General features: G+C 54.6%; 5 protein-coding genes across 5 annotated transcripts; all 5 read right to left on the reverse strand.

Moving 5' to 3' along the window:
- Positions 1-7,074: 7,074 nt before the first annotated feature.
- Positions 7,075-8,425, reverse strand: CkaCkLH20_10912 (uncharacterized protein; the record flags this gene model as incomplete). The annotated part of the gene is made up of 4 exons (XM_038893626.1): positions 7,075-7,215; positions 7,317-7,425; positions 7,532-8,087; positions 8,143-8,425. The coding sequence occupies 4 exons, from the start codon at positions 8,423-8,425 to the stop codon at positions 7,075-7,077; spliced, it is 1,089 nt and encodes a 362-aa protein (XP_038741175.1).
- Positions 8,426-9,744: 1,319 nt separating this feature from the next.
- On the reverse strand, positions 9,745-14,512 carry CkaCkLH20_10913 (histone deacetylase complex subunit; the record flags this gene model as incomplete). The annotated part of the gene is made up of 3 exons (XM_038893627.1): positions 9,745-10,284; positions 10,333-10,562; positions 10,615-14,512. The coding sequence occupies 3 exons, from the start codon at positions 14,510-14,512 to the stop codon at positions 9,745-9,747; spliced, it is 4,668 nt and encodes a 1,555-aa protein (XP_038741176.1).
- A 2,572-nt stretch (positions 14,513-17,084) lies between these two features.
- On the reverse strand, positions 17,085-18,472 carry CkaCkLH20_10914 (3-oxo-5-alpha-steroid 4-dehydrogenase; the record flags this gene model as incomplete). The annotated part of the gene is made up of 3 exons (XM_038893628.1): positions 17,085-17,462; positions 17,513-17,862; positions 17,944-18,472. The coding sequence occupies 3 exons, from the start codon at positions 18,470-18,472 to the stop codon at positions 17,085-17,087; spliced, it is 1,257 nt and encodes a 418-aa protein (XP_038741177.1).
- A 2,526-nt stretch (positions 18,473-20,998) lies between these two features.
- CkaCkLH20_10915 (uncharacterized protein) lies at positions 20,999-21,439 on the reverse strand (the record flags this gene model as incomplete). Its single annotated transcript, XM_038893629.1, has 1 exon — positions 20,999-21,439. One exon carries the CDS (start codon positions 21,437-21,439, stop codon positions 20,999-21,001), a length of 441 nt encoding a protein of 146 aa, XP_038741178.1.
- A 1,782-nt stretch (positions 21,440-23,221) lies between these two features.
- CkaCkLH20_10916 (uncharacterized protein) lies at positions 23,222-25,029 on the reverse strand (the record flags this gene model as incomplete). Its single annotated transcript, XM_038893630.1, has 5 exons — positions 23,222-23,889; positions 23,940-24,236; positions 24,286-24,349; positions 24,401-24,890; positions 24,947-25,029. 5 exons carry the CDS (start codon positions 25,027-25,029, stop codon positions 23,222-23,224), a joined length of 1,602 nt encoding a protein of 533 aa, XP_038741179.1.
- Positions 25,030-26,449: the final 1,420 nt, after the last annotated feature.

Consider the following 26,449-nt stretch of genomic DNA (forward strand, 5'->3'; position numbering starts at 1 on the left):
CTATGGTCAGTAAGGCAAATGTCGTTAAAGTAAGTCCCAATGTGTCTGTAAGTGTGTAAGTGTATATGGCAGTCGACGAGGTTGTGTGTCTGGCGAAGGAAGCAGGGTGTCGTCGACGAGAGTGTTTTCATCGATAAAGACATCATAGTCGGCCTACAATTGGCGTCTAGACCGTAGACAACCGCCACAGCTAGGGAATTGAGAATGAGCTAAACGAAGCCACTGGCTCGGTTTTGTCTCCATTGCCGCATGGGCAGATACAACGGAGGATCTAAGGAACGGTCTTGACGGGAATGGGACAAGCCACAAGCAGACGCTAGTTAGGATGCTGATTTGCTTCCGTCTCGTCTCGTCTCGTCTTGTTCTGTCGCGCCCCGTCTAGACCTGGCCTCGCCTCGCCATCTCTGTGATGTCTCGGCTTTTTCCCACGCTGGAAAGGGAACGGCCACTAGCCTGCCACATAAACAGAGAAGACTGCCTGCTATTTCTTCACGTTGCTGGATGAAAAGTGAGGCAGCTGAGTCTGCCAGGCGGCTGCAAGGTGACTATGATTTGCCCGATGCTGGCGAGGTTTGGAGGGAAACAAGATTTGGTATTACGCAGAACACATACGGAATGGCGAACAGAACAGGCGAGTCTGGGTCGACGGAGGGGAAAAGCAAGCCGGAAAGCGAGATATTACAGAAAACGGTTGCTTGGGACGTGTTGCTCAATAATCAGCAAAGAAAAAAGGGCTTGGGGTCGAAGAAACGGAGTGAGTGCGCGCCAATTAGCTGACATTAGTACCTGCTTCGTGCTCAGATTACCACCCACCCACACACATTCAGCGGAGGGAGAGGCAGGCAGGCCGACGAGGCATGGGCATACCTCACGCGTACGCAGTAGGTGACATGTCGGGCTTAGTGAGGTGGTCTTCGGAGGGGAGAACAAATCAACGGAGACGGAGAGAGGTCGGCTCTAGTGACGGAGTATTAGCACCCTTGACAGCCTGAGATACGGCTAGGTATCCGTAGGTCGATAGGGAGGGAAGACGGTACCTTGGAAGCGGTACAAGATGGTGTGACGGGGAGTTTTCTCAAGCGCTGAATGGCCGTGGAGCGAGCTGCTGGAGCTGGTTGGTGTATGGCAATCGCGCGGTTGACTTGAGTTGGGTCGTGGACGACGTATCCGTAGGCGCAAGAGCTCGTTGCCATTGATGTCCCGGATGATGGCAATGTGACGGATGAGCAGGACGAGACACGGAGAATTAACGACAACCGACGAAACCTAAGGCGTTGAGAGGCATATCTCGAAAAATGAACAGGAGAAGAGAGGATGAAGTACTCATTCCATGCCATTCAGAGAAGCACTAGGTTTGCCGGGCACAGACCCTGGTTCAGAGGCGGGAATGTCCACATCTACCCGGCCTACCTAATTTAGCAATCAGCATTCTGGTAATTTTGCTGTTGGTGTTTCGACTTCACCGCAAGGCAAGGCAGTCTCAGTCTCTGTGGGAGAACAGAAGACATGGAAGGCAGACAGGCAATGAGAGGTCGACTTGTTGAATTTTCACGGATACGGACGCCAAAAGCAAAGGAAAGAAACAGCGTCGTCCCATCTTGGGCAGAGGGCCGGCGGCCTGGGCGCTCAGTGGCTCACGGACACCCGCCCTGCCATGCCCCACAGGCGGCGCTAACCCTTCTCAGAGTGGAAGTGCACGAGGCAAGGGCCACCGGTAAGGGTGCTGGGCAGGGGCAGCTGTGAGCACCGTGCTCCTTGCGGGTTCCCGCCCGGGCTCCTTCCTTCGTCCCTCATGTACCTCTTTCGAGTATTTATGCTGAAAAGATACTTCACAATGTTTTATTCCTAAGGTATCGAGTCGCGAACTCCACTCTTGATATCATCTCCACTTTGTACCGACACTGCTCCGTCCGCTCCCCCGAATGAAGTCGCCTTTTTGGCCCTTCAGTCTTCAGAGCTCAAACAGGCCAACTTCAAACCCCAATTAACCGTCCAACTCCCATCATGTCTACGGATACGGCCCCTCGCGAATGAGGGGTTGTCCGCTACTTCTCTATTCCCATAGGGCCGCCGCTGCCCAATACGTTGAGGGTGCGACTCATGAGGCTTGAAAGCGACCATGTCCGATTCCTCCAAGCTCCCGCTCTCGTCTTCCTTCATTCAACTTTCAACACCCAGCTGAGCTCTTTCTCTTCCACCAATATCCTCCGGATGACGTCTCATCCAGTGGTACTCTAACTTTGCGTTACAGATCCCACGACTAAGTGGAGGCCCGGCTTTCTTACCTTCCCACTGCCTTGGTGGTTCTCTCCCGCAACCTTCTATTCGCTATTCGACCGCTCCCACGCATGCCTCCACGTTTCCAACCGCCCAAATTCAAATACAGCTGAGGTACATTTCCGCTGAGAATACCTACCAGTCCACCATGGCACATCCACTCACTTCGTCATCTGATCACTTCTCCAACCCATACGGATACTCTGACCGACACTTCGTCATTGACTCAATTTGCTATCCATCGCGGCATACGAGACGCAGAGAGCGCGAATTAACACCACGAGCCGCCACATGAGCACCCCGGCTCTTCAACTTCCTGCCCTGTTCCATAATCTCCTCACCAAGTACAGATCAACCACCCGTACTCGTACGCCTACCTATTGCGACGCCAGCCGCGCACAACTCGATCCTCTCAATCTGCTCGCGACCTTCTCCAACCTAGTCCAATCTACGCATACGCCCAATGTACGGAATATCCGGTCCTCACAACTTACCTCGCTGCCTTTTTTCCGGTCCGTCAAAGCTGTCAAGTCATCGACTGGTACATTGAGAAAAGGGCCCTTCGGCGACCTGTCCCATCCTAGCAAAGACCAGGGTGCCACCCCCCAGGCGTCCCACCCTCTCAGCCGTCCGAGAGAACCATTGAACATTGAACATGGGAGGGGGGCGTGCCTGAAGACCCAGAATCTCTTGCGGATACTCAGACTCGTTGAGCGTCTGACATCGCTATTCAACCGTTTTTCTACAGAGTCCGCCGCACACAAGTCGTTGTCAGCAGCAATTGAAATAGTGTGCTGGTTTGTCAGCCTCGATCTGGTCGACTCGGCCGGCTTCTACCAGCATAAACGGCCGCGGCAGTCCGTGACGATCAATGCATATCACGCCGGGGTTTGGTCTGATTCCTTCAATCATGCTCAATCAGCGTGCTTCACGAACACCCAGCATCTTACCAAAACTTCGTGATCAAACGAGCCAAGATGCGACAGACGCTTTGATCCTCAGTTTTTGTTTGATATGCCGACGTCAATGGCATTCCATCCAACATTACTGCTGTCCGATGATGGTTTGAGGGTTACCCGAGCCAGCCACACTGGCACGCCCACCTCTACATCGCGTCAACAAGCTCCGACAACAACAAGGACTTGTCATAATGCCTTCAGTCTATCCACCACCGTCACATCCATCGTGGACCGCCGTTGGACGACTTCGCCCCTCGTTAGGTATAGGAGCTGGCGATCCAGCCAGGGCACCTGTCCGTACTTTGTTTGATATTGCATGGTAAGTTCTTGACCAAGAATTGCGGTCGGCCAGATGGTCGGTCCATGCCGTCCAACTCGTGGCTTGGCCCCAGCTCCCGCAGCCAGCTGGAAGGTCACGGGTTGAACGACGACTTCGATACAGTTTGATAGATCTGGCTAGCTCACCATGGGACGGCCCTCCAAAATTCTCTTCGGATAAGAAGGGTCTGCCAGGGTTGTTTGACCGATACCCGGCCGGGCTCCGTAGCCGTCAGGAACCCAATCTCTCTACTTTCTTTTCTCTCACAGTGGTCACCCAAGTAGCTTGGAAGCTGCCTTGATGGTCACCCGATGCAAACTCTGGTCATCGGACAAGCAGGATCGCCGTTCAAGCCTGCGCGCCTCGAGCATGGAGCATGGCCGTTGACCAACAGCAGTGATCGAGTCGTTTTCGGAATTCTTATTGGATATAAATTCCGGATTCATCACGAGGCCTTTGCTCTTACTATTGGACAGAAATAATGCCCGCGCATGAGGCGGACTTGACGAAGCCCTTTCACAGGCCAGCCATGCTCCTAGTTGGTCAGCTCGCTGCATACGAGAAATCCAAGATGGTCTTGTCTACAATCATCTGAAAGGCTGTCTGGAGGACGAAAGGCCCCGGCCAAGCCTAGACACCCAGGCAGCTTCATCCTGGAGCAGCAAAGGCGGTCGTCCTGTCGCAATTGGGGCATGGGCCATCTTTGATCCAGGGTTGACTATACTAGCCTCCGCCCGGGTTGGCCCGCAACATGCGCCGTTCCCAATATGAAGCGGGCCCTTCCGGGAAGTACCCTAGCTTACATGTCACCAACCTTTGACGGTCGACGAGGCCTATGTCTGATCGCTCGGCAGGCACAGACCTCGCGTCCGTCACGGCAAAAGAGACGTCTCATTTCACGCCATGTCGGACGGGTAACATGCATAAAGCGATGGACCAGGCGGGGATGAACAGAAAAGGCAAGAAAGTGCTCTCAGAGAGACCCATATACTCCAACCTACGTTTGCGACTGCGTACCCGAGTGTTCATCAAACGACGAACGCCCACTTTCGAAGCGACGAGGCCATCTCAGAACGTGGCAGCATGCTTAACCGGCCCATGGCGATGCGGAGCCAGATACGGGAAGGAATCTACTATGTAGGGCTTCATCCCAGCGTCGTCTTAGTGGCCTCTCGCGACGTTGAACGGATATTCACGTCATGGCGCAAGACCATAAGGGAGAAAGAGGATCAATCGGCTGCAGTTGTCAGCCTCTGGGCGCTCGACGTCACGAACCGCAGGCTGCGTCTGAGTGCTTCAGCAGTGTAGACTGATAGCTGTCGCAGTTTCTGTCTCTGTCTCCCCCAGACTAGTGTAGTTCAAGGACCGCCGCAACGATGGATACTAGGGCAGACACACCAGCTGATTCCCAAAAGCTGCACTGATTGGGATACCTTATGCTTACTGTGCATTCACGGGACGCTTAGTCCCAGCTTTGGCTTTCCAACAACCCTCGAATGTCTCCTCTCAAGCTGCACACGGTGGAGCAGAATTGGTTGTCCATGAGCTTCCTCCAATCCTGTTGGAACTGGACGGAGCAGTTTATTTCTCTATACAACCGGGGGACCAGGGCAGCACAACCAACATTGCAGCGCAGCATCCGCCGCGGCCGTCTGTGTTGCCCCTGCGCCTGTCTTCCCTTCCCTGCAGCCGTTCTCCCGTGGTCTGTGTCCTCTCACTCTTCGTTCGCCTCATTTACGTTCGATTCGATGCAAGGTACGGATACACTCATCTTCTCAGACGTTCTCGAGATGAGAAGCCAAGATGATACGGCAGTCCTACTGCTACCACGCTCCGCAATGGCCCTGCCTCGCTTTCAGATTTGTCGCATATCGCGGGCCTAGGATAGGTACCCTCCTTTCTCTTCTCTTGCTCAGAATGAGATGAGATGAGATCACGGCTCGAGAGGACCTCGGCCGACCCACCGCTAGCACCACTACCCGGCGCAAACGAAAAAACGGGATGAAGAGGATCGAGTGAACATGGGCGGCAAGGCAGGCCTTGTGAAAGGCGGGCGCCGGGGTGGAATCGATTTGCGCCTGACTAGCTGCAAAGTCGGGCCCCCTCTTTTTGTTTCGACAAGGGAAACATGTTCTGAGCCGCCGTCGGTTCGTCAGGCACGTTTTTCACCTTCGGGGAATTGCAGTGAATGCATTGCACCAGTGGTGCAGAGTGGTCGAAGACACGGTCAGTCAAATGGCGGAGAGTCGACCGCAGGAGCCCAAAAAGAAAAGGGTGTCGTCCTAGCTCTGTTTTAAGCGCCGACGTGCCCTCGATCCAGGGAATCCCCCGTTTGGTCACCCACACACCCGCCCGTTGCTTATCCACACGCGGCCTGTCAACCCATGCACCACGAGACGGATGTGCGTACGGAAGCTGCATACTTGCTGCGTGCACTTTCTCTCTCCCACCCATCAAGGCGGAGGACAGCCTTTGCAGAGGACCGCGGCGGCGGACATGTGCTGTCTCTTGCAGACACTGAGCATGCATCCCACGCTTCTACTGGGAAACTTACGGCCGCAGAAACAGAGGCCCTCGGCTATGCAGGTCGCCCACGATTTGCTTCACATTCTGGCCCGCGACTTCAGATGGTGGCGCATGTGGGGTAGAAACCGTTGTGCACTTCGAATCACAGTCTCGCGGCTGCCCCTAGCTACGGGTACAATGATTTCGAGAATCACACGCAACAGCGGCGAGGTTGGACGGTTCCGGTAATGAATGCAAGGCTATCTCCGCACGGGGTTGAGACAAGCCTGCTTGCCCGCCTTGGAGTCGACCGTTGCCCGACGACCATCACGTCGCCGCCGCCATGTGTGACTGGGACACATGCATGCCATACGCAATTCCTCTCAGAAGTATTGGAAAATATGGAGACGTTATACGCCAGACGCCGTTTCAACTGAGACACTCATTCCGCAAGCCAGGTCCCCGGCCTCCTTTTTTATTCTGTTCCGATTCTAAGATGCTAGAACGACAAACCTGCCTGGAGCCAAACGCCGTCTTCTCATTCCATCTGGTCTTGGCCGCAACACGTCCTTGGCGCCGCTGTCGAAACTTGACTGCTTGCGGCCGCGCCCCTACGCGGCAGACCATTCACTCAGCCTTGTTCTAATTTGACGGAAGCTTCAAGCCGCAACTCTCACATAGTACGCCCACGCAGTGTTGGTACACGTCACGAATTCGTTAAGAAATCGAGTTCGTCCACGATCCCATGGGATCGGGCGCCAATATCGTGCGAATTAGACCTCAGGGTCCTCGAGGATTTTGGGGGAGGAAAGAGGCAAGTGGCTTTCCCACCACCGCCGGCGGCGTCTCCGGAAAGACTTGGGCGTGACGACAGCGACCGCCGTGCGCAAAACACATCGTTGCGGTATCCATCATCGCTTGACGATTGTTACTGCAGGTCATCATACGTTAGCATTGTTTGCTCTCTTGAGCGTCGCGCCGATTCAGGGATGCGGTTTGTCTCGAAGACAGGGATCAAAGGGGCATAATCATACCGATATCTTCGTCAGCCAGCTCGTGGGCCAATCCAACACGCTGAGGCTGATGCTTGACAGACTTGCCATAGACAATGGCCGTCTTGAACTGTTCAAGAATGCTCCTGTGAATTGCGTTACACTGCACAACACGTCAGCACCACGTAAAACGACAAGCATCTCCTCCCATGCAGCTTGCAAGAAAGCTGTTCGTGGGGAGTTCTGTGATGGGTCACTACTCACAAAGTCTTCGACCGTGCACCTCGACGAGCGAAGCACAACCGGTTGAGAGTAGTCAGGCAAGCGACCCTTCGGTTTCGTATATACGCGGACCAGGTTCAGTTTCTCCCACCTGTGACGAGTTTGTTAGCCAACTTTCGAAATTGAGGAGCATCCTTGTCGCATTAAAGGCGCCTCCGGGACATCGCCCGGACGGGGGTCCAGCAGGGAGCTCTTACATTGCCTCCATCAGCTCGTCGATATTCCAGCCCTGCTCAGAGCTGATTGGCACGGCGTTCGGGATCCGGTACAGCAGGTCGAGCTCCTCGATGCTGATGGCGTCGATCTTGTTGAGGACGTAGATGACGGGGATGTAGCTGCGGCTCTTGGCCTCGAGGATATCGATGAGGTCGTCGATGGTGGCGTCGCAGCGGATGGCGATATCGGCAGAGTTGATGCGGTATTCGTTCATGACGGCCTTGATTTCGTCGTGGTCGATGTGCGTCAGGGGAACCGTGCTGGTGATATTGAGACCGCCCTTTTCCTTCTTCTTGAAGGTGATGTTCGGGGGCGACTTGTTGATGCGGATACCGAAACCCTCGAGTTCGGACTCGATGACGCGCTTGTCCGTCAGGGGCTTGTTGACGTCCAGCACGATGAAGATGAGATGGCACGTCTTCGCGACGGCGATGACCTGGCGACCACGTCCGCGACCGTCCTTGGCTCCTTCGATAATACCAGGCAAATCGATGATTTGCAAAGGGGCACCTGCAATGCGCATCAGCTTCTCGCCCCCTGTACGGATGCCGCAAGCAGTCCTCATCCATTCGGGTGCCTGAAGAAAACATACCGTTGTAGACAACCTGACCCGGGACGGACGTGAGAGTCGTGAACTCATACGCGGCCGCCTCAGAGTGCTGACCCGTCAGCTTGCTCATCAGCGTACTCTTTCCGACGGAGGGAAAGCCGATGAAGCCAACACTGGCAACACCCGTACGCGCAACGTCGAAACCGGCGCCGCCGCCGCCGCCTCCGCCCGAAGGCGTCAGCAGCTCACGCTTGAGCTTGGCGAGCTTCGCCTTCAGTTGTCCCAAGTGGAACGATGTGGCTTTGTTCTTTTGGGTCTTGGCCATCTGCAGGTAGAGAGGAGTAGTTGTCAGTCCTGGCTGTTCCAATTGTGCATAGCGAGAATGCGCCCCCCGCCCATCGCGAGTCCCATCGCATCGTTGATGCCGCCGTGTCGACGATTTCGCGGCAGGTAGCGTGTTCGTTGCGTCGACGCGGCGTTTAGGGCTCGGGAATCGCTGAGGGACTGGGCGGCCGGGGAGGAGGGGTTGCACGTACTTCGGCCTCGATATCCTTGATCTATTCAGGTCACACATATTAGCCATCTCGCACGTTTGAAAGACTCCCATGCATTTGAGGGAGCGGGAGTCGGGATGCCCGCGCATACCTTGTCCACCGTCGTCGCCATGATTGCGGTATTCCCAGGTTACTCGCTTGGTGTGTGTTTTCTGCCGAAGAGCTGATCGCCGTCCCAAAGACGAAGATGGCGCGTGGGAAGCTCGAAACGGAAAACTCGATCAACCTTCTTTCGTTGGTATCGTAATGCGGTCGTCGCAAATGCAGCTTCTCGACTGGCCGGGGGGTTTCGGTCGATGATCGTGGGAAGGGCAGTTCGGCCTGTTGTGGTTGTGGGCTTTCGTGGGCAAATGGCGGGGAGGAGGGCGGGCGGTCGGTTTACGAGGGCGGTGTTTAAAATTTTGGCGGGGGGTGTCTGCGGCAGCCCGGGCGGGTTTTGCCGTCCGGTTTTGACCTTGGCCCAGGTGATGTCAGAGCCCTTTTGGACGAATCATTTCACTCGAAAAAACCTTCCTTGACTTACACAATTTTTTTGAACCACTTGTTCACATTCACTCACTCTCAAAATAGGACATCAAAATGTGAGCAGGTATGAGAGACATCTCGTCATTTTGAACAGTTTTATTTTCATTATCTTAAACCCCACCCACCTCCCTCAAAATAGAATGAAAATCCTTCATACTCCCCAAGCTTCGAATCACCGACTGCCCACTGCGAGTCTGATTCTGGGATATTTATAACACTGGTAGGAGGAAGGCTTGTCGCAGTGGTGTATCCGTACTTGGTCATCCAAAAGCAACTGGAAGGTAGCGTTCGTAAACAGTCTGCTCGGGGGCAGACTGGACCGATTCCATCATATTTCAACATCACCTCGGCTCATCGTAGCCGAGGGCATATGCTCGTTTATTTTGTTGTCCGTGACACGAAGAGGAGGAAGCCCGGCGTCCCCCTTGAACTGCCGTACCGGCTAGGGTTCCTTTCGGCAGTTTGGACGGTTCAATCGTCACCGGGGGGGTTGCTGCAGGGCATGTTGCATTTGTTTATTAAATAGTGTGGCCCGTTACTCTAATTCGTAAGCAGGAACCAGCTACTAGCTGGATCCCGAAGTCGCGATGCCGTTAACGCCGTTTGGAAGAGGTCTTGCCTCGGTCGCGGGCACGAGCGCGGGCAAGGGAGCAGTGTTATGATTGCCATTTACGGGCTCGGCCGATGTCTCCGTAGCATTGGACTGGCTCCTCGGCGAAAGATGTCCGCCGTTGGGTAGCACCGGGCTTTTGGTGCCATTCAAGAGGTGCTCGAGCCCTTGCTCTTTGCACAGGCGAGGGTAGTCGGGATCGCCAGGGAAAATTTGCTGGAGGCCCTTTCGAGGAACCCGCTTCTCAGGAAATGGTGTGCTGCTCGTAGCAGACAGTCCGGGTTTCTGTTCCTCGACCATAACGCCGTTGATGTAGTACTTGTTTCTCGGCGCAAACCCATAAAATCGGTCCGCGTCGGGGTCTTGTCGCCATTTTTCGGGAACTTTCCATCCGTAAAGTTGGCCCTCATTCTCTGGAAGTTCACGGTATTCGACGCTCATCTTGAGGTTCCGCAGGTGAGGAATGCTCGGGGTGATGAACATGAAGTCCGATACCTGATGTGGTCAGCTATTGGCGTATTTCACCACAGGCATATGACTTACCTTCACAAAGAACATGTCCAGCTTCAAGAACTTCTCTCGCGCTTCCCCACGAAGCTTTTCCTTCAGGCGGTAGTTCATTTTGAAAGGATCCTGGCCCTCGCCATAGTAGGCTGGCAGACCTGCACCGAGTTCGTAGAGAGTCTCGGTGATCAATGCGTAGCGGTCCGCTTCGAGTCTCCAGAGGACCTTTTTGGCGAGGTCAGAGACAGGAACATGCTCCCAGGCGGTATCTGTGTGTCCATTAGCATGTTAATGAGTTCAGGGAGAATCAAAGACACCCACATCTTGACAAGGTGAGATCCTTTTCGCCGAGAAGCAAAGCAGCGTGAGTGTTGAGAATCCACTGCTCCCTGCCGTCAGGTGTACCGGAAGCCTGAGGACGAATGGTGTCGTACCGCACACCTTGCATATGCTTGAATTTGGCCGCCAGCTCAGGGCTCTTCGGATTCGGACAGCCGTCGAGCCAACGCAGGAGAGGGGGGAGTTTTGCGAGACGTAAGCGCTCTTGTTCCTGTTGGATTCGGCGCTGTTCAGCCTCTTTCGCGGCACGCTTGCGTTCCATCTCCTCGCGATGCAGACGCTCCTTGCGCTCGCGTTCTTTGCGCTCCTCCTCTTCCTTCAGGCGACGGGCTTCCTCTGCGGCTTCACGCTCGAGCTGTTCCTTGCGCAGCCTTTCCTCCTCCTCGCGTTGCTTTCGGGCTTCCTCCTCTTTCCTCTTGCGTTCTTCTTCTTCGCGGCGTTTCTTTTCCTCCGCCTCCCTAAGGCGTTTCTCTTCTTCCTCGCGGCGCTTCTTCTCCTCGGCCTCACGACGTTGCCGCTCTTCCTCTTCTTGACGCTTCTTCTCGAGCTCAGCCTTTCGTTTGCGCTCTTCTTCACGCTGTTTGGCCTCCTCCTCCTCTCTCAGCCGCTTCTCCTCGGCCTCGCGCTCTTTTTGCTCAGCTTCACGTTTCTTCTGCTCAGCCTCCCGCTTCTTCTCATCCGCCTCGCGTTGTCGCCGTTCTTCCTCCTTCTTGCGATTCTCTTCAGCCTCAGCTTCACGTCGCTTTCGCTCCTCCTGTCGCCTCTCCTCTTTGCGCCTCTCCTTCTCCTCCAGCCGTCGTTGCTTGTCGTCATCTCGCTCCTTTTTAACACGGATTTCATCCTCCACGTCCTTGACATCAGAAGCATCCGGCATTTCGATATCGACATCTTCTGACTTGACGTGAATGCTTGACTTGTCACTGTTGCTCGACTTGCCGGATTCCCTCCTATGACCGTCGGAATCTGGTTTGGCTTTCGTAGGTCTGCGCTCGCTGTCGTCATGATCCCTGAGGTTCGACTTGGACCGTGGTGGTCCATCTCGTGGTAGTCGGTGCGGGTCATCTGGCGATGCTGTCGACTTGGGCCGTCGCTCCTTGCCGTCAACGTCAAGTCGCCTCCTCTTGGTGGGAACCTCGCCATCTTCCTTTTCTCCAGTGCTCGAGTGAGGCGGAGTGACGCTTGAACGATGCCTCTTGGACGAGTGGTCACCCGAAACCGACAGACGATCTCTGGATTCGTCCCTCTTGAGGGCCTTCGTCCGATCATGGTACTTCTCAGACAAGGGCTCGCCTTTCGGTTTCTCGGGATGATCATCGTGCTTCGGGTCACGTGGACTCGATGGATCCTTGAGAGAAGACGTGGTTGACACCATGCTAGCACGTCGGTTCTTCTCCCTCTCGCCGCGAAGTTCGCCCTTAGAGATCAACTTCCTCCGCGGTTTGACAGCTTCCCCTTCAGATGACATGGCAACGTCGGATTCGGCTCGCTTCGCAGCCTTAACGGATTGTTTCTGTGATGGTGCAGGTGACGCTTCTCGATCGGACACTGCAATGGTAGGTACTCTGTCCTCTTTCCTAGGTCGACCAGGGCCGCGCTTCGGTGAAGTTTCATCGTGGAAAGAGTCAGACCTTCGTTTTTCCTTTGGACTGGTGATATTTCGACTGGCAGACTTTTTCCGGTTCTCAGGGTCGCGAGAGGGGCTAGATAGGTTTCGTTTGTGCGCCCGAGCTTCTTCTTTGAGTTCATGACGACCCTGTCGCTTGGCCTCTCGTTCTTGGTCGCGGTCGCGTTCTCGCTCACGTTCCCTTTCACGTTCGCGCCTGTTCGGAGACTTGGTCTTGGATATGTCACGATGCGACTTTCTGTACGCGTCGTAAGCTTCCTTGAGCATGTGTTCCTCATCTTTCCAGTTCGTTCCTTGTCGACGTCGCGCGATTTCGTGGTATGTCTCTCCTTTGAACCGACGAGTCGGGTCAAAGTTTGTCTGGTCCAAGAGCAACCTAACCACCTTGATATTCTCCTGGCCTATCGCGGCTAGCATAGGTGTCGCAAACTCTGGTGGCATACTCGGAACTGGCGCAGGATCTGGGTTTGCGCCACCCAGGGCCAAAAGCAGCTGGATGACCACTTCATGTCCACCTCGAGCTGCGGCAACCATTGCTTCGGAATCGTCGCAGCCATCTTTGACCTGCAAAATCCTTGTGACCGTTTCCTCATCGCCTCTTGCAGCAGCCTGCCGGAGGGTCTTGTCGTCCAGGGACATGTACAGTAGGTAGTTGCTTGTCTTCGTAGCCCGTACAGTTCCGGCTCGGCGACCGCTTGCATTGGCGGATGAAGGCGCGGGCGACCGTCGCGGACTGTCCGGTCCAAGCGAGGAACGGCCGTCTTGGTGGTCGACAGAGTGGTGGTCTTCCGAAGTGCGTCGCCGCTCGCCTTGCCGAGATTTTGCTTCGGTGAGTGCGGCACGAAACTCCGCGGCGTTCTCCAGGTCATCGCTAATACGGTCAAGGGGCTCCTCGCCGCTCACATTAGCTTTCCGCGGGTTCACACCTGCATTCAGCAACAGCTTCACGACGCCCAAGTGACCGTTATCGACGGCGTCCAGCAATGGTGTGTCCTTGTCATAATTCACACAGTCCAGGTTGCAGCCGGCGTCGATGAGAAGCTTAACGATATCTTCGTAACCATTAATTGCAGCGATCTGGAGTGGCGTGTTTCCTGCGTAGTCGGCGACGTTGAGGTCTTCAGGCCGCTCACCGAGTCGCTGCTTCGCGATATCGTATTCGCCCCGGGCGCAGGCCCTCGCGAGGAAAGTTTGACCGTGAGCATCGAGATGTTTCTTGTGTGGCGCGATCTTAGCAGGTGACATGTTTGACTCGGCGGTGGCGGGTGTCGAAAGATTTCGGAGCTTGGAGCTTCGGGGATGGGGGCTGCCGCTCGCAGAAGATTCATCCGAGTGATAGTCGGTCGACTGGAGCGGGGGAGGCAATCGCTTCTTCTTGTGGCTCAGACCATTAGACGAGTTTGCAGGAAGTTGCGTCGAAATGCTCCGTCGGTGGGCACGTGGGTGGTGGGGAGATACGGATCTGGTACGAGATCCTGAGTGGCCCTCGTTTTCTCTCCTGGACGAAGACGGCTTGTGTTCCTTGGGAGCACGATTCGGTCGAACTTCGATGCCAGTATCTGAAATGCGTTGTCGTCGAGCCTTTCGGTTCTCGGCCTCGTCCTCCGAGTCTGCCTTGGGAGCTTTGCGTTTGTGGGGAATTGTCCGGTCGGTGGATTTGGCTCGGTCTTTGATGGGCAACTTGGGAGATTTCCTACGGTCAGCGCCCGTGTCGGAATCGGAGTGTCCACCGATTCGACGTCTCGGGGGAGATGCAGGGGCCGAACTCAGGCCGCTGGAGCCATCCTTGGTTCGAACGGATTGATCGTGAAGGCGTTTCTTTTTCATTCCCAACGAGGAAGCTCCTTCGGACAGCAGGCGAGGAGGTTTGGCGGACTTGTCCTTGTCTCCGTCTCCGGGGGCACTGGTATCACGGTTCTTGCGGGGGACTGGGATCTCTCCATCGCTGCGATCCTCGTGCTTTACCTTTCTAGCCTTGGAAGGCGAGTGACCGTCCTTCCCCGGCAAGACGATGGTTTCGGCATCCGAGTCTCTCTCGGCGGGAGCGTCATCGGCGGCAGGCGGCGCACGAGAGACGGTTACGCTGGGCTTGATGTCCTTTGGCAGGTTTGGTGGTACTTTGATGGACTCTTCTGCAGTCTTTGGCGGTTTGTTGGTGGACTCCTTGGACTCGTCAGGCTGGTGATTGCCCGGTCGCTTCTCCGCAGCAGCGACGGGCTTCGGCTTGTCGGACCCGGCAGCATTCTGCGCATCCATATCATTTATCTGAAGGTCGAAAAACTGGCCAGCACCATCCTGGCCAAAGGTCGGCCACGAGTGAGAAGAAGGAGGTCGTGGTTGAATTGGGTGATTGATTTGAATCGCGGTCAGTGGACGATTACTCCCGTCGGTCGGTAGAGCAGTCCCCCCCCTAAGAGAAAGTGGCCAGGTCAGTCACGGGGGCGCGGTAGGCGAGGACGACGGTGACGGTGTCGGTGTCGGAGGAGCAGTAAAACCGGATCTCGAAGACGATAAAGGAAAAAAAAAACAAAGGGAGCGCCTGGCCGGAATAATGATGCGTGTGGTTCGACGGGACGCGGGCGAAGGTGGAAATGCTAGAAAGGCTGAGTTCGTTACGCTTGACTCTTGGTTCGGTTTGGCTGAAGGTGGAAATGGGGCCGCGACTGTCTTCAGAGTCAAAAAGTCTGATCGCCACCACTTTGATTGGACCCGACGGGGGACGCTTGGAATACGGGCGGCCAGCAGCAGCAGCAGCGGTAGCAGGAGGAGGAGCAGCAGTCAGGCAGGAGAAAGATTGAGAACGCGCCCGGTAAGGTAAGGTAGTGCAATGGAGTGGCACTGGCAGACGCAGATGCAGAGGCTGTGGCAGTGGCAGCCTGAGGTGGGCACTTCAAGGACGAAACTAGGCACATACTCGGCTGGGGGATACTTTTATTCACAGCCATCTTTTGGTCAATCTTGAAGTACCTTCAAAACCGCACTAGTAATTCGAACAAGACACAACCTTGGAGAAGCCCCGGCACCACCTTGCTTCAGAAAGATATGATGATGAGAGATAGCGTGCCGTGTGCTTGCCTCGAGCCTGCCTCTCTCTGCCTGGCCTGCCTCTGCCTGCCTTTCGTCTCTGACTGCAGATGCACGAGGTACTAAAACTCCTCGTTTGCTGCAGTTTTCGTGCCTTAGCAAGACGCGGCAGGCCACCTGACCCTGGCACGTCAGCCCGCGAAATTTCCCTTGGATTCAATTCAAAACAAGGCCCGACCATTCGAGCAAGACTTTCGCCCGGCTGTTGTCCTGTTGTCGCGGCCTGCCCTGCAAATTCGATTTTCTTGGTTTGGAAAACACACACAACACCCGACCCCCAAGCCTGCAAGCCTCCAGGCCGGGTACGTACCTCCGGTGCTGCAACGCAAAAGATACGTACTCTGTACCGTACATTCGATTTATCTGAGGTGGATCCACCCTGGCCAATCCCAACCTCCTCCAGAGTCGCAGCAGGCTCCTCTTCCTCCTCTTTTCCCCCTCCGCCAGCGTTCCCCGTCGTCGCATCTCGAATTGAAAGAACGAATCACGAACCGCATCGAAAACGGAGCTCTGGGAACTGGGAACGGCCACCTTTACCGTCAGCCCCACCTGCCCGTGACCGTGTTTACCTTTGTGACTAATCCTCCTGCCGCCTCCCGCTTCGGCCTAGTGCCTGCAGTCACCAGCGTCCGTTCTCGCCTCCTTTTACCTAGTCGACTTCTCGAATCGAGTGAGGTGAGGTGAGGTGGTGAGCTCACGCGCTCAAACCTTCGCGACCATCGGCTTCCGCTTGACGCATTCCATGCCACGTCCTCATCTCGCCTCCCTGCACTTTCACATTCTGCCTTCAGCTCCCGTCCTTGCTTCTCCACCCAACTTTTCTCATCCTCATCCTGGATCCTCCCAGCTTATCACAGAATCGTTGGACCGTTTGACGCTTGGCTGCCGCTGTTTGCCTACCCACCCTCTAGAGCTTGTAGCTTACATCCTCGACCCTGCCCCTCCCACCGACAAACTTCATGGTGCCTGGCCTTCCCGACTTCACCACCCACCTTACTCGACATCGCGCTACATAAGGTTGCGCGAAGCACCAAATCATTACAGTACCGACCGCGTACCAATCGTCGAGCAAAGTGCCGTTGGCAAAGTCCGGAAAAATGACTTTCGGAGCTGCGAAGCTACCCGCCTCCCTGGACGACGCCAGGATCACACAACTTCCATCCTCGGCGTTCTACATCGCAGACTTCATATCCGAGGAAGAAGAGCAAGCTATTTTGCAAAAGGTACGGATACCTCCGGAGAAGCGTGGTCGCATCTACTTAGTACCCCTCACGGGTATCGCAGCTGTTATCGTTGCTGAATTCCTGTTACAAAGCGATGGCGGCGATAGCGGAATCCGAGAAGCGCTCGATGAGTGGTGCTAAGTAGCACGCCCATCCCGCCCCTCCTTCGGAAACCTCTCTTTTACTTCACTGCTAACTGCTTGCCCAACAGATAGCTGATGCGCCGAAACCCCGCTGGAAGCAACTGACTCATCGACGTCTCCAAACATGGCCGTCCGATCTTGTCCAGAACAAGCTGATCGATTCCCCTTTGCCACAGTGGCTGCAAGAGCCTGTGATCTCGCGAATTCTTTCCTTGCCTCGAACTGCCGGTGCTGATTCGTCTCACCTATTCGCCGAAAGTCCTCACCAACGGCCGAATCACGTGCTCATAAACGAATATCCTCCCGGGGTCGGAATTATGCCGCATAAGTTAAGTACATGGTAAGTGCTTTCGTGAAGGGGCACAAGTCTCATAGTGATTACAGGACGGGGCTGCCTATCATCCAGTCGTGTGCACTGTCAGCTTGGGAGCGAGCTTGTGTCTGAATCTCTATCAAACCAAAGAGGGCGGAGCGCTGGATCCGGAGCCTGTATGGCGCATTCTGCAAGAACCCAGAAGCCTTCTCATCACCACCGACAGCCTCTACACCGATTACCTTCACGGCATTGCCGATACCGATGAGGATGTCGAGTTGTCCTCCGAGACCATCGTGAATTGGGACCTTTTGCGATCCAAGGACGCTTTCGTCGACGGCCGAAACGTCCGTGCGACCAGAACGAGCCTCACGTACCGCGATGTAATGCAAGTATCGAAACTCGGAGCCAAGTTTGGCTTGTTCGGAAAGAAGTGATACTGGCTCGAGTGAGTCTAGAAGATGAATGGGATCATTCTCCATCTCCCAGCTACCTTCTCAGCACCGAACTTTTGCGCGTACCACTGTTTCGTTCCGTCGGCGGTGGTGCCTAGATTTGCGACGATGAACCAGAAAGCGCACAGAATCGTGCGGTTGATCCATTGCCCTCTTGGTGCGGCTAGTATGGCAAGACCGAGGTACAGCACGCACTCGCAGGTGTAATGGGGGCAGACAAGGTAACGAAATAGGCCTTGATCTGGGAGCGAATACTTCTTCAGGCCGGCCAAGTGCTTGTGGCACCAATGCTGGTTCGTCCAGCCATAGAGGTACATGGCGATTCCAATGACTGAGGTAGGCGTCAGGAGGCTGCCAAATTTGGGTCCGGATGTTGATATGAGGGAAGCTGAGGAAGTCAGTAGGAGCTGGAAAAGTATCGGATGGAAAGACGTGCCTGATCCATCAACCCAAACCGATACACTCATACAGATGTAGAACCCTAGGCCAAGCAGCCAATGAACAAACCACATTCTGGAAGACCCCGGCTTCATGACGAAAAGGCACTCATAGAGCCTCCTCGATCCTTGGAGCAGCATGAGTGTCCATACGAGCACCGTCTGCTCGAGGCTCATCGCAGGGCCTCCCGACTGCGCCTGCCGAGACGCGATGAATCTGTAAGCCGGTCCGTCTCGGACGTACTCGAACGCCCAGAACGCCGAGCCGACGATCGATGCCACGTAGAAGTGCATGAACCAGGCGTGCGGGATCTGTCCCACGGAGGCGACCGCTTTGACAAACTCGTCGAACCGGTTCGCAGCCTTGCGTCCGCCTCCCTTCATCTCGCCGTCGGCCCCGGCGGGCGAGCGAGCACCGTAGTCGAGGATGGCATGCTGAGCAGCCTTGGGAATTGCCTGGATCGCCAGTACGGCGGCGGATGACAGGCCGAAGAATATCTGGCACCACTGAGCCGGGGAGTGTGCCGATAGCGCCTCGAGGGCGGTTGCGAGGGAGGCCATTGTGATGAGCTGAGATGGCTTTCGTTCATAGTACGCGGTCAGAATATGGCTGCGCACAGTGCCTGATGTCGTTTGACACGGTAGGACGGGTGGCTGCCTCGGATCATCGATCCCGCGGAACCCGCCCGGGTCGCCTGGGCCGCACCGCCCGGGCCCCGCTTCGGTGACGGCCTCGACTTCCCACCACCATAGACTACATGCCGGCAAAGTGGAAAAAAGAAACAGACCTTCACGAATCAAGCCGTCGCTTGAGGCTCAAAAAACCCGACTACTGCTGCACGGCACTTTGGAGCTGCAGCTTCCCGCGCCAAAGTGAGGCGGTCGAGGAAGGTGGGTGGCTGCTACAGCGGGCTGCCTTGCGAGGCGCAGCGCAGCGCTATCGCATGCAGGCAGCCGGGTAGGCAAACCCAGGGCGGCGGCGGCGGCCTCATTTGGCGCTTTGCGAACCTTTCCGCCAGGCCAAATGTGCACTTTGCAGAGGTTAAAAATGCAGTGAAATAGGTAGTATATGTATTTGGCCTGATCCTCGGATTAGGCTGCTTTCCTCGCCATCAACACTACTCACTCATCACACCAACTCATGACCTCTGAGTCACTAGATAGATAGATAGGTCCCGAGACTACTTTGGAGATGTGACTCGTTCTTCAAGCTGTGAATGCCTTGGGTGTTGTCATGATATAATGTGAAGCCCTTGTGTCTAGCCTGATTGTTGAGTTCCCTCCATGTGTACTGCTCCTCACTCCACTGCCTTCATGCCTTGTGCCAGTGATGTGCCCGTGTGAGGTCCTCGTCCCAGTGCCCCGTCGTGCCGCTAGGTTCTGATGCCCTTCGCGACAGTGGCGTGCACTTGCAGTTCCGTCCCCTCAGAGCCTGAATCCCCCTCGGTGAGCGAACTGGTGCTTGCGGCGGGTTGCCTCGGACTACGAAGTGGCGGTGCGCGGACCTTGGCACATGGGCCGCACCGCGACTGTTTTGGGCTATAAAACTGAGATTTTCCTCCCCCTCTTTGACTCACAACATTTCACAATAGCCATGACCACTTCAACGACTTCGACTCATGGAGATGGGATCTTAACTATCGATTACTGAACCAAAGACATCTCTACGTGATTGTTATCACACGCGAATCGCTTTCACGATTTTTACCTCTCTACTCAGATTATCTCGCTAGTTATCTCCCCTGTGTAAGTAGACTTACTTGACCTTTGTCCTACGCAAGTGACCCTTCCAAGGTTCCGAGGAAGGGGAGGGTAGGACGGGTGAGGGGGTTTGGCTTGTTTGGGGGGCCAGCGATGTCAGAGAATAGGGAGGATGGCCGACCTGGTGGTGATATGTGAGGCAAGAACGCATCTAGAGTGAGGTTGGGAGGGGGATGCAGGGAGGAATCAGGGATCTCACCTCAAAGACTTCTCACGAGGGGCATGGGGGGTTGGAAGATGGGCGATAACTTGGGGAGGGAAGAAATCTTGCACGATAGCTATGAGACTTCTCGCGGGGGAAAGTGATTGGGCACTAATCGGAAGATGCGGCAAATCATGGAGGGACGAAGGAGAGTTGAAGAGTGACACGGATGAACTTGAGGTGATTTGATATGACAATGGGCAAAGGGGGCAATGATGTAAGGTCATAACACTGGCATTAAAAGGCAGGATCAGGGCTCAGGTAGGTGTGAGGGGAAATAACAAGTTCAACGGCAAGTTGATGTGAGCGAGATAGTAGGGTGGAATAATTGCGGGTGACTATCGTGAGCTCGCAGATATCAACTAACACCACAGCATGGAACGGGTCATGAAATGTTGAATTCAAAATATGGAAGGTAAGGGGTGTGAGAGTCACACATTAATAGCAAGGTAGAATGATGAATCTGGTAAGGAACGTATGTGATGACCAACAGCAAAACAGGCCGAGGACAAGATGAACAGCAGAAGAGTGCTCCAAGTCACTTGACGTCATGATCTCGGAAGAAGACTTATCAACCAGGTCAAAGGCCGAAAATACCTTCGTTTCAGATTCGTTTGGACTTCAAACAAAACGTAGAAATATGCAGAAATGAAAACATGAAATGTGATTGGTCAAGAACACTTGTCAAAGACCAACAAGCTTGAATGTGAAGTGTCAACTAATATCAAGGGAAATGAGAAAGAAAATGTCAACGTCGCTTGACTGTGTGAGTGGTGTGATATGTACAACGTCGAAACATGCAAGAATGGAAACATAATTGATCAAAAACACTTGTCAATGACCAACAATGATGAAGCACAGGATGTCAACTAACACCAAAGGAAGAAGGTGAACTGCAAGATGCTGTCATCACTTGACGGCATAGGAGTGATACTTACAAGACAGGAACAGGAATATACAACAATGAGAACACAAAGCAATAAAAACTAGAAACACGACCTCGAAAGACACTTGTCAACCAAGATAAAAAAAAAAAGGAAGAAGAAGAAGTGCGTCTCCAGCCCACTTGGACTTAGCATCCTGTCCACTTGGAGAGGAAGTAACCAGGCAACACCGCGTGGAGGTTAGGAGTCCGGCTTCGTTGCCCGAGAAGTAGTGATAAGGCTCACCGGGGCCATCGCGGAAAACTGGGTGTGACGGACCAGTTTGGAGGAGGAGAAGGTATCGGAGTAGAGAGGAGGGAAGGGTAGAGGGGAAGGAGTGCACTTACCTTGTATGTGAATGCCCTGCTGGGCGTTGAGGAGCCGAGGACGGCGAAGAGAGGGCGGGGACGGCGGGGACGGCGGGGACGGCGGGGACGGCGAGGAGAGGGCGAGACCGGTGAGGACCGGCAGACGGTGAGAGCGGCGGGGACGGCGGGGACGGCGGGGAGAGGGCGAGAGCGTCGAGGTGGTGGCGAGGGCGGCCGAGTCGAGGTCCGGGAGAGGGGAGGAGGTGGAGGAGATGAGGGGGAGCGATGGTGGCCGTAGATGAGAATAAGATAGGAAATATGTGAAGAAGATCATGACAAAGGAAAGGAGAGGAGAGGTGAGGAGGTGAGGAGGTGAGGGGGAGCGATGGTGGTCGTAGATGAGAATCAGATAGGGGAGAAGATCATAACAAAGGAAAAGGGGGGGAAACTTACCTCGAAGTCGAGTGCCTGAGGAGGCTTTGGATGGGAGGGAAGGGCGAAGAGTGAAGAGTGAAGAGAAAAAGAAGAAGGATTCCCGGGGGGAAAGGGAGCTCTTTATATACTCTTTGAGTGAGAACCCGTGTGAGACGGATCTCGCGATATTGCATATTTTGCACCAGACGAGCAAGCACTGGCATCTTCTGGAAGGTCGGAGATAGCAAACTCAGCTGCTGGAAGTCTCTAGGTCGTCCGGGTCTTGTCTTGTGCGCATTGGAGCCTATCGTCAGAAGCGATGGCGTATGTATGGGCATCGGTATTGTTGGCGGAAAAAACTGAACTTTAGTCGAGAGGAACCCGGGGAGAATGGATGCGTAGAACGAACGAGCTCACATCTAGCGTCTCGAAATCATGATGGCAACTGCTAGAACTTGTCCTAACTACTCATTCTGGAAGCCGAGCATCTCAAAATCCTCAACGACTTAGAGAAGAACATCGACCACGGGATTATGGTACAAGCACAACAAACTACTCGTCTCTCGAGCAAAAAAGAATCCTCTCGAATGCCGGGAATACTTCAGACAAACTCTCCCGGTGGGACCCCTTGAACTCAATTTAAGCTCAGCAGTATCAACGGGTTCCTGCAGGAACCACGACAAGCTTTCTGTCCAGGCAACCGTACAAAACCCTGGAAACCAGTTGGACCCCTTGGATGGAGCAACCGCTCCACAGAATCCCCGGGTGGTGGCTCGAAGTATTTTGAACGCGGCACAGGAACAACCATCCCATTCATCAACTTAATCTACGCCTCACAGCCCCTGGATTACTCACAGAATGCACGAGAATCCACCATCAACACCAACCGGGTACCCGGCACCGGGCCTGACATGAATAAACACTCCTTCGTCCGCCTGAGATACTCCACCCATGACTACGTCTGCTTACGATGAGATTCGAAAAGCAGTCAGACTTGTATCTCAGACGGCAAATCTTTAACATCAAGGTTTTTCCGCGCAATCAATTTCGTTCGAGCCAGGGACGTCAGCTCGGGAAAGGTCAACTTACCACATCTCTTCTCCGTTCATCGGGTGCTCTCTGTAATGGATGGGTCTTGTCATATCTAGGCACAACTTCAACCATCAGCGATGGAGCCGGCGACGGGGACGGGTCATGTCCAAGGCTCATCAAAGCACGAATACGCGACACTTCCCACAATAATAACCAAAAAATAGAGCTAGACAACAAAGATGCATCGTCTAAGTCACACGAAGATGCTACGAATCTTATGACCAACCAAACCCATTGTGACAGCCCAGAAAGGTATGATCATCGACTGCTTAGAACCATCAGGTGAACTCAATGAGAGTGAGACAGACTAGTTGCCAAAAGACCGAAGGCAAAGATTGGTTATCAGGAGTCTTTCATACTGAGAGCAAAAGTCTGTTTATATAGCCAGATGCATCAAAATTGCAAACAAGCCACGTTTCTGCACCACACCCTGGGAACAGGCCAGATTTGACGTTGCCGAGTTGAAATCTATTCTCTAAGTCTATGCAGTAACTCCTTCAAACCAATGCCATACTAAACTCCAAACGATGCTAATTAGGATGAACTGGTATCTGAACGCTCCATGCTGCCGAAACACACAAACTTTCTAAAACACATCTACCACATACCCTCACGAAGCGTTCTCATGAGCCCAGTGGTACACGCACGGGTTACCACCAGTCAGCTTTAGCAAATGTCGTTCGTACGGTCCAAGCGGTTCTTCAACCATGATCTTGCATTCTGGAGTGTGCTTGTGAGTACCGCAGTACTTCCAAACCCAGCGGCCGGTCTCAGAGTTGCTCGGATGCTCCACGAACATGGCGTTGTCGTCTTCGGGCTCCCAGTGAGGGTGGTGCGGGACAGGATCGGGGTACTTAGTCATGGTGCGGACGAGCTCCCAATGTTTCTTGAGGGCTGGGTTTTCCCATGTTGCCTTGTCGTTCAGGCCGAGACCCTGGCAAGCCAGACGGACACGGACTGACGAGTGAATACGTTCGTTGGTATCTTTGAGGAAAGGGCCATCTCTGGCCTCCGTCTTGGGGTTGACCCCCTTGTACAGACCAGGAGAACGAGTGATCTTTCCGGCCAAGGAGTATACGAGGCTAGACGTCTTCTGGATGGCACCTAGACCCCAAGGCCGAAGCGGGTGGTTCTGGGTGAAGATTGGTTCGGTAGCCCACTTCATCTTCTTGTTCTTCTTCTGCTGCGCCTGGTAGAAGGAATTTGATTGACTCACGCAGCGTTCGAGTGCGCGTGGGTTAAACTCGACTCCGATTGACGCGAGTTGGTCCATCATCCCTGACTAGATTAGCGTTTACCCATGTGAGACGTATAAGGCTTGAACGTACATGCGAGAGTAATGTTGGCCATGCCTTGATCATTCCAACCACCGCCACAGTTGCCGTGGTTTCCAGGGAACCAAACTTGTCGGAGATCCGTGGATCTGTTTGCTTCCAAACGTTGCCATACAGCGGGTTGGAAGGAGTATCGAGTCTCATCGAGTGCAAGAGCTTGGAAGGCATGCTCGATGCGGTCTGACAGGCTGGTATCCCAGAATCTGTACTCCTTGTTGGATGCGTAAATACCGAGCTTGTTCAGCCAGGCAATCTGGGGGATACCAAGGCTACCGACGGTGTCCCAGACGGCTGTTTTGGGTCAGCTATCGATCGTTGCGACGTCCTCAGGGGTACTCACCAACAGCCTTGACCTTGATCAGATCTCCCTTTCCATCTTCCTGGCGAACACGGGTCATGCCGCGCTACGAATGTCAGCGTCCGCAACATGAGTCAAACTACACCGAATAACTCACCTCTTCCAGCCTCGCCCTGTACTTTTCAGCAGCGTCCTCTCCCTTGGGCTTGTTGTCGAACGGCATACTAGGAAATTCGTCGCGGTAACGGTCGTTCATCCAGTTCTCCATGTCCTTGAAGATGGGATAGAAGTGCTCCACGCCCTCACGAGTCAGGAGACCCAGGTCGGCGATCATGCCAGCCACGGAACGGACGGTGTACGCGCCGCGCGAGAAGCCGATGAGTATTATCTCGTCGCCGTCGCAGTAGTTGGCGCAGAGGAAGTTGTAGACCTGGCGGACCCGTTCGGACAGGCCGAGGCCGAAGGCGCCGCCGGTGAGGGCGTCGAGGGTGTTGGAGCCCGTGCCGACGCCGGACTCGTACTCAATGACCTGCACTCGACCATCGCTGCACTTTCGGCGAAAACATCTCGAGATGCGGGTCACGTTTGACGGAATCTGGAGTTTGCCTCTGGGCTCCAAGAGAGTTCCCTTGGTGTATCCGGTCTCCCTGGTCTCTGTTAGTCACGCTGTCCAAAGCGGCCTGTTGTGAGTTATCGGACTTACGAATTCATCCATGTGCCGTCGCAGCATACGATCAATCTCTTTGGAGAGTAGTTCATCATGTTGGCGGCAGTTGGAGCGGCCATGCTGAAGATGACTTGACCCGAGGTGGATCGGCAAGGTTCTGTACGGCGTGTAGGATCTAGGATCTAGGGAGACTTAGGTAGAGAGTCGACTCGACGGCGGTGCGAAGACGAGATGTCAAGTCGAAGATGTTGATTCAAGGTTTGGAGAAGACCAATGGAGTTAGGAATGGGCCTGCTTGTTTATGGATGTTGACGATCTTCACTTTCCCCTGGCCTGCGGCTGGTCCCTTCTTTATAATGCAGGGGTGTTCAATGAGGCGGCCCTGCCAGGTACCCAGATAGGCAAGCATGGGGGCGGCATAGAGTCACCTTCGCGGAAAGCATCATGGTTCGCGAGGCTGCCCTATGGGAAGGCAGACGCTTCGCCAGTGTCATTGGAGAATGGCAATGTTCTACTGAGGGAGGCAGCGAGCAAGAGCGCGTTGGGTGTGGGGGCGCGTGGTGGTATTCGTGGTGGTCAGCCAAGCCAAGAACGAGGCTGAGAAGCTGGCGCCGAGGAGGAAAAAATAGGGAATGTTTGCTGCTAGCGATGTGAAACCCTTGCTCTGGGCAAGTAAGCCGGACAAGCAATCACAGCAGATGAGTGCGACTCTGCCGTGTCTATTGGCTGCCTTGCGAGCATCGTCAGTGATTCCGGTGAGATGGCGTCGAGGTTGTGGGGTCCCGTCGCACAACGTGCGGGCAGGGGCTGTACCGAGGGACCGATTCACCAATGATGATTCAAGAAAGCGATTCAAAGAGACAGATAATCGAACAACTGAAGGTTGACCGGTCGTGCTCAGCCCCTTCTTCCGCAGGATACCGTCGATGGCTGAGAGCCGAGAGGAGAGCCATCGAGAGGTTGCATTCGCAGCTCTCTCCACCCCAACATCATTTCGGAGGCAGTCAGCAACGGGGAGATTGCAGACCTCTCAGTGGCCGAGAAACCTAGAGCGCGCCTCGTGCCTGCATATTCGCTGAGCCGTCGGAGAGAATCGAGGAGCGAATGAGGGCCTTTGATACTTGAGGCAGGTGACGGTCCGTCCCCTGAAAAGGGTTAATTGGCGACATTGGGGGTCGTTCTGAGGATCGCATTGCAAGGCGAGGTGATGATGGCGGTGGAGGTAGAGGGAGGCTCAGGCTCTGTACGGCGTCGGTGTTACTTCTGTGTAAGACGAAATACCACCAGTCACCCGTTTTAGTATTGATTGACGTCGAGGTGTATTTGAGGCCGATTCATTGGGTCGGCTTATGACTCCTAGGTCCGGTGTGGTTTGCCGTGTCACTCATTTAGCTTTGGTGAATTGAAGAAATTGGAGAGGCAGCAACTGGAATGGACGGAGGTTTACCTGGAGGCGGGTGAATGTGGGTCCATCACCTCTCATTCGCGCAGGTGCGACCTTGACGGTGCGATGTCATATTCGACGGCGCTTCCGATGAC

Source organism: Colletotrichum karsti, assembly GCF_011947395.1.
Source record: "Colletotrichum karsti strain CkLH20 chromosome Unknown Scaffold43, whole genome shotgun sequence".
Taxonomy (NCBI): Eukaryota; Fungi; Ascomycota; class Sordariomycetes; order Glomerellales; family Glomerellaceae; genus Colletotrichum; species Colletotrichum karsti.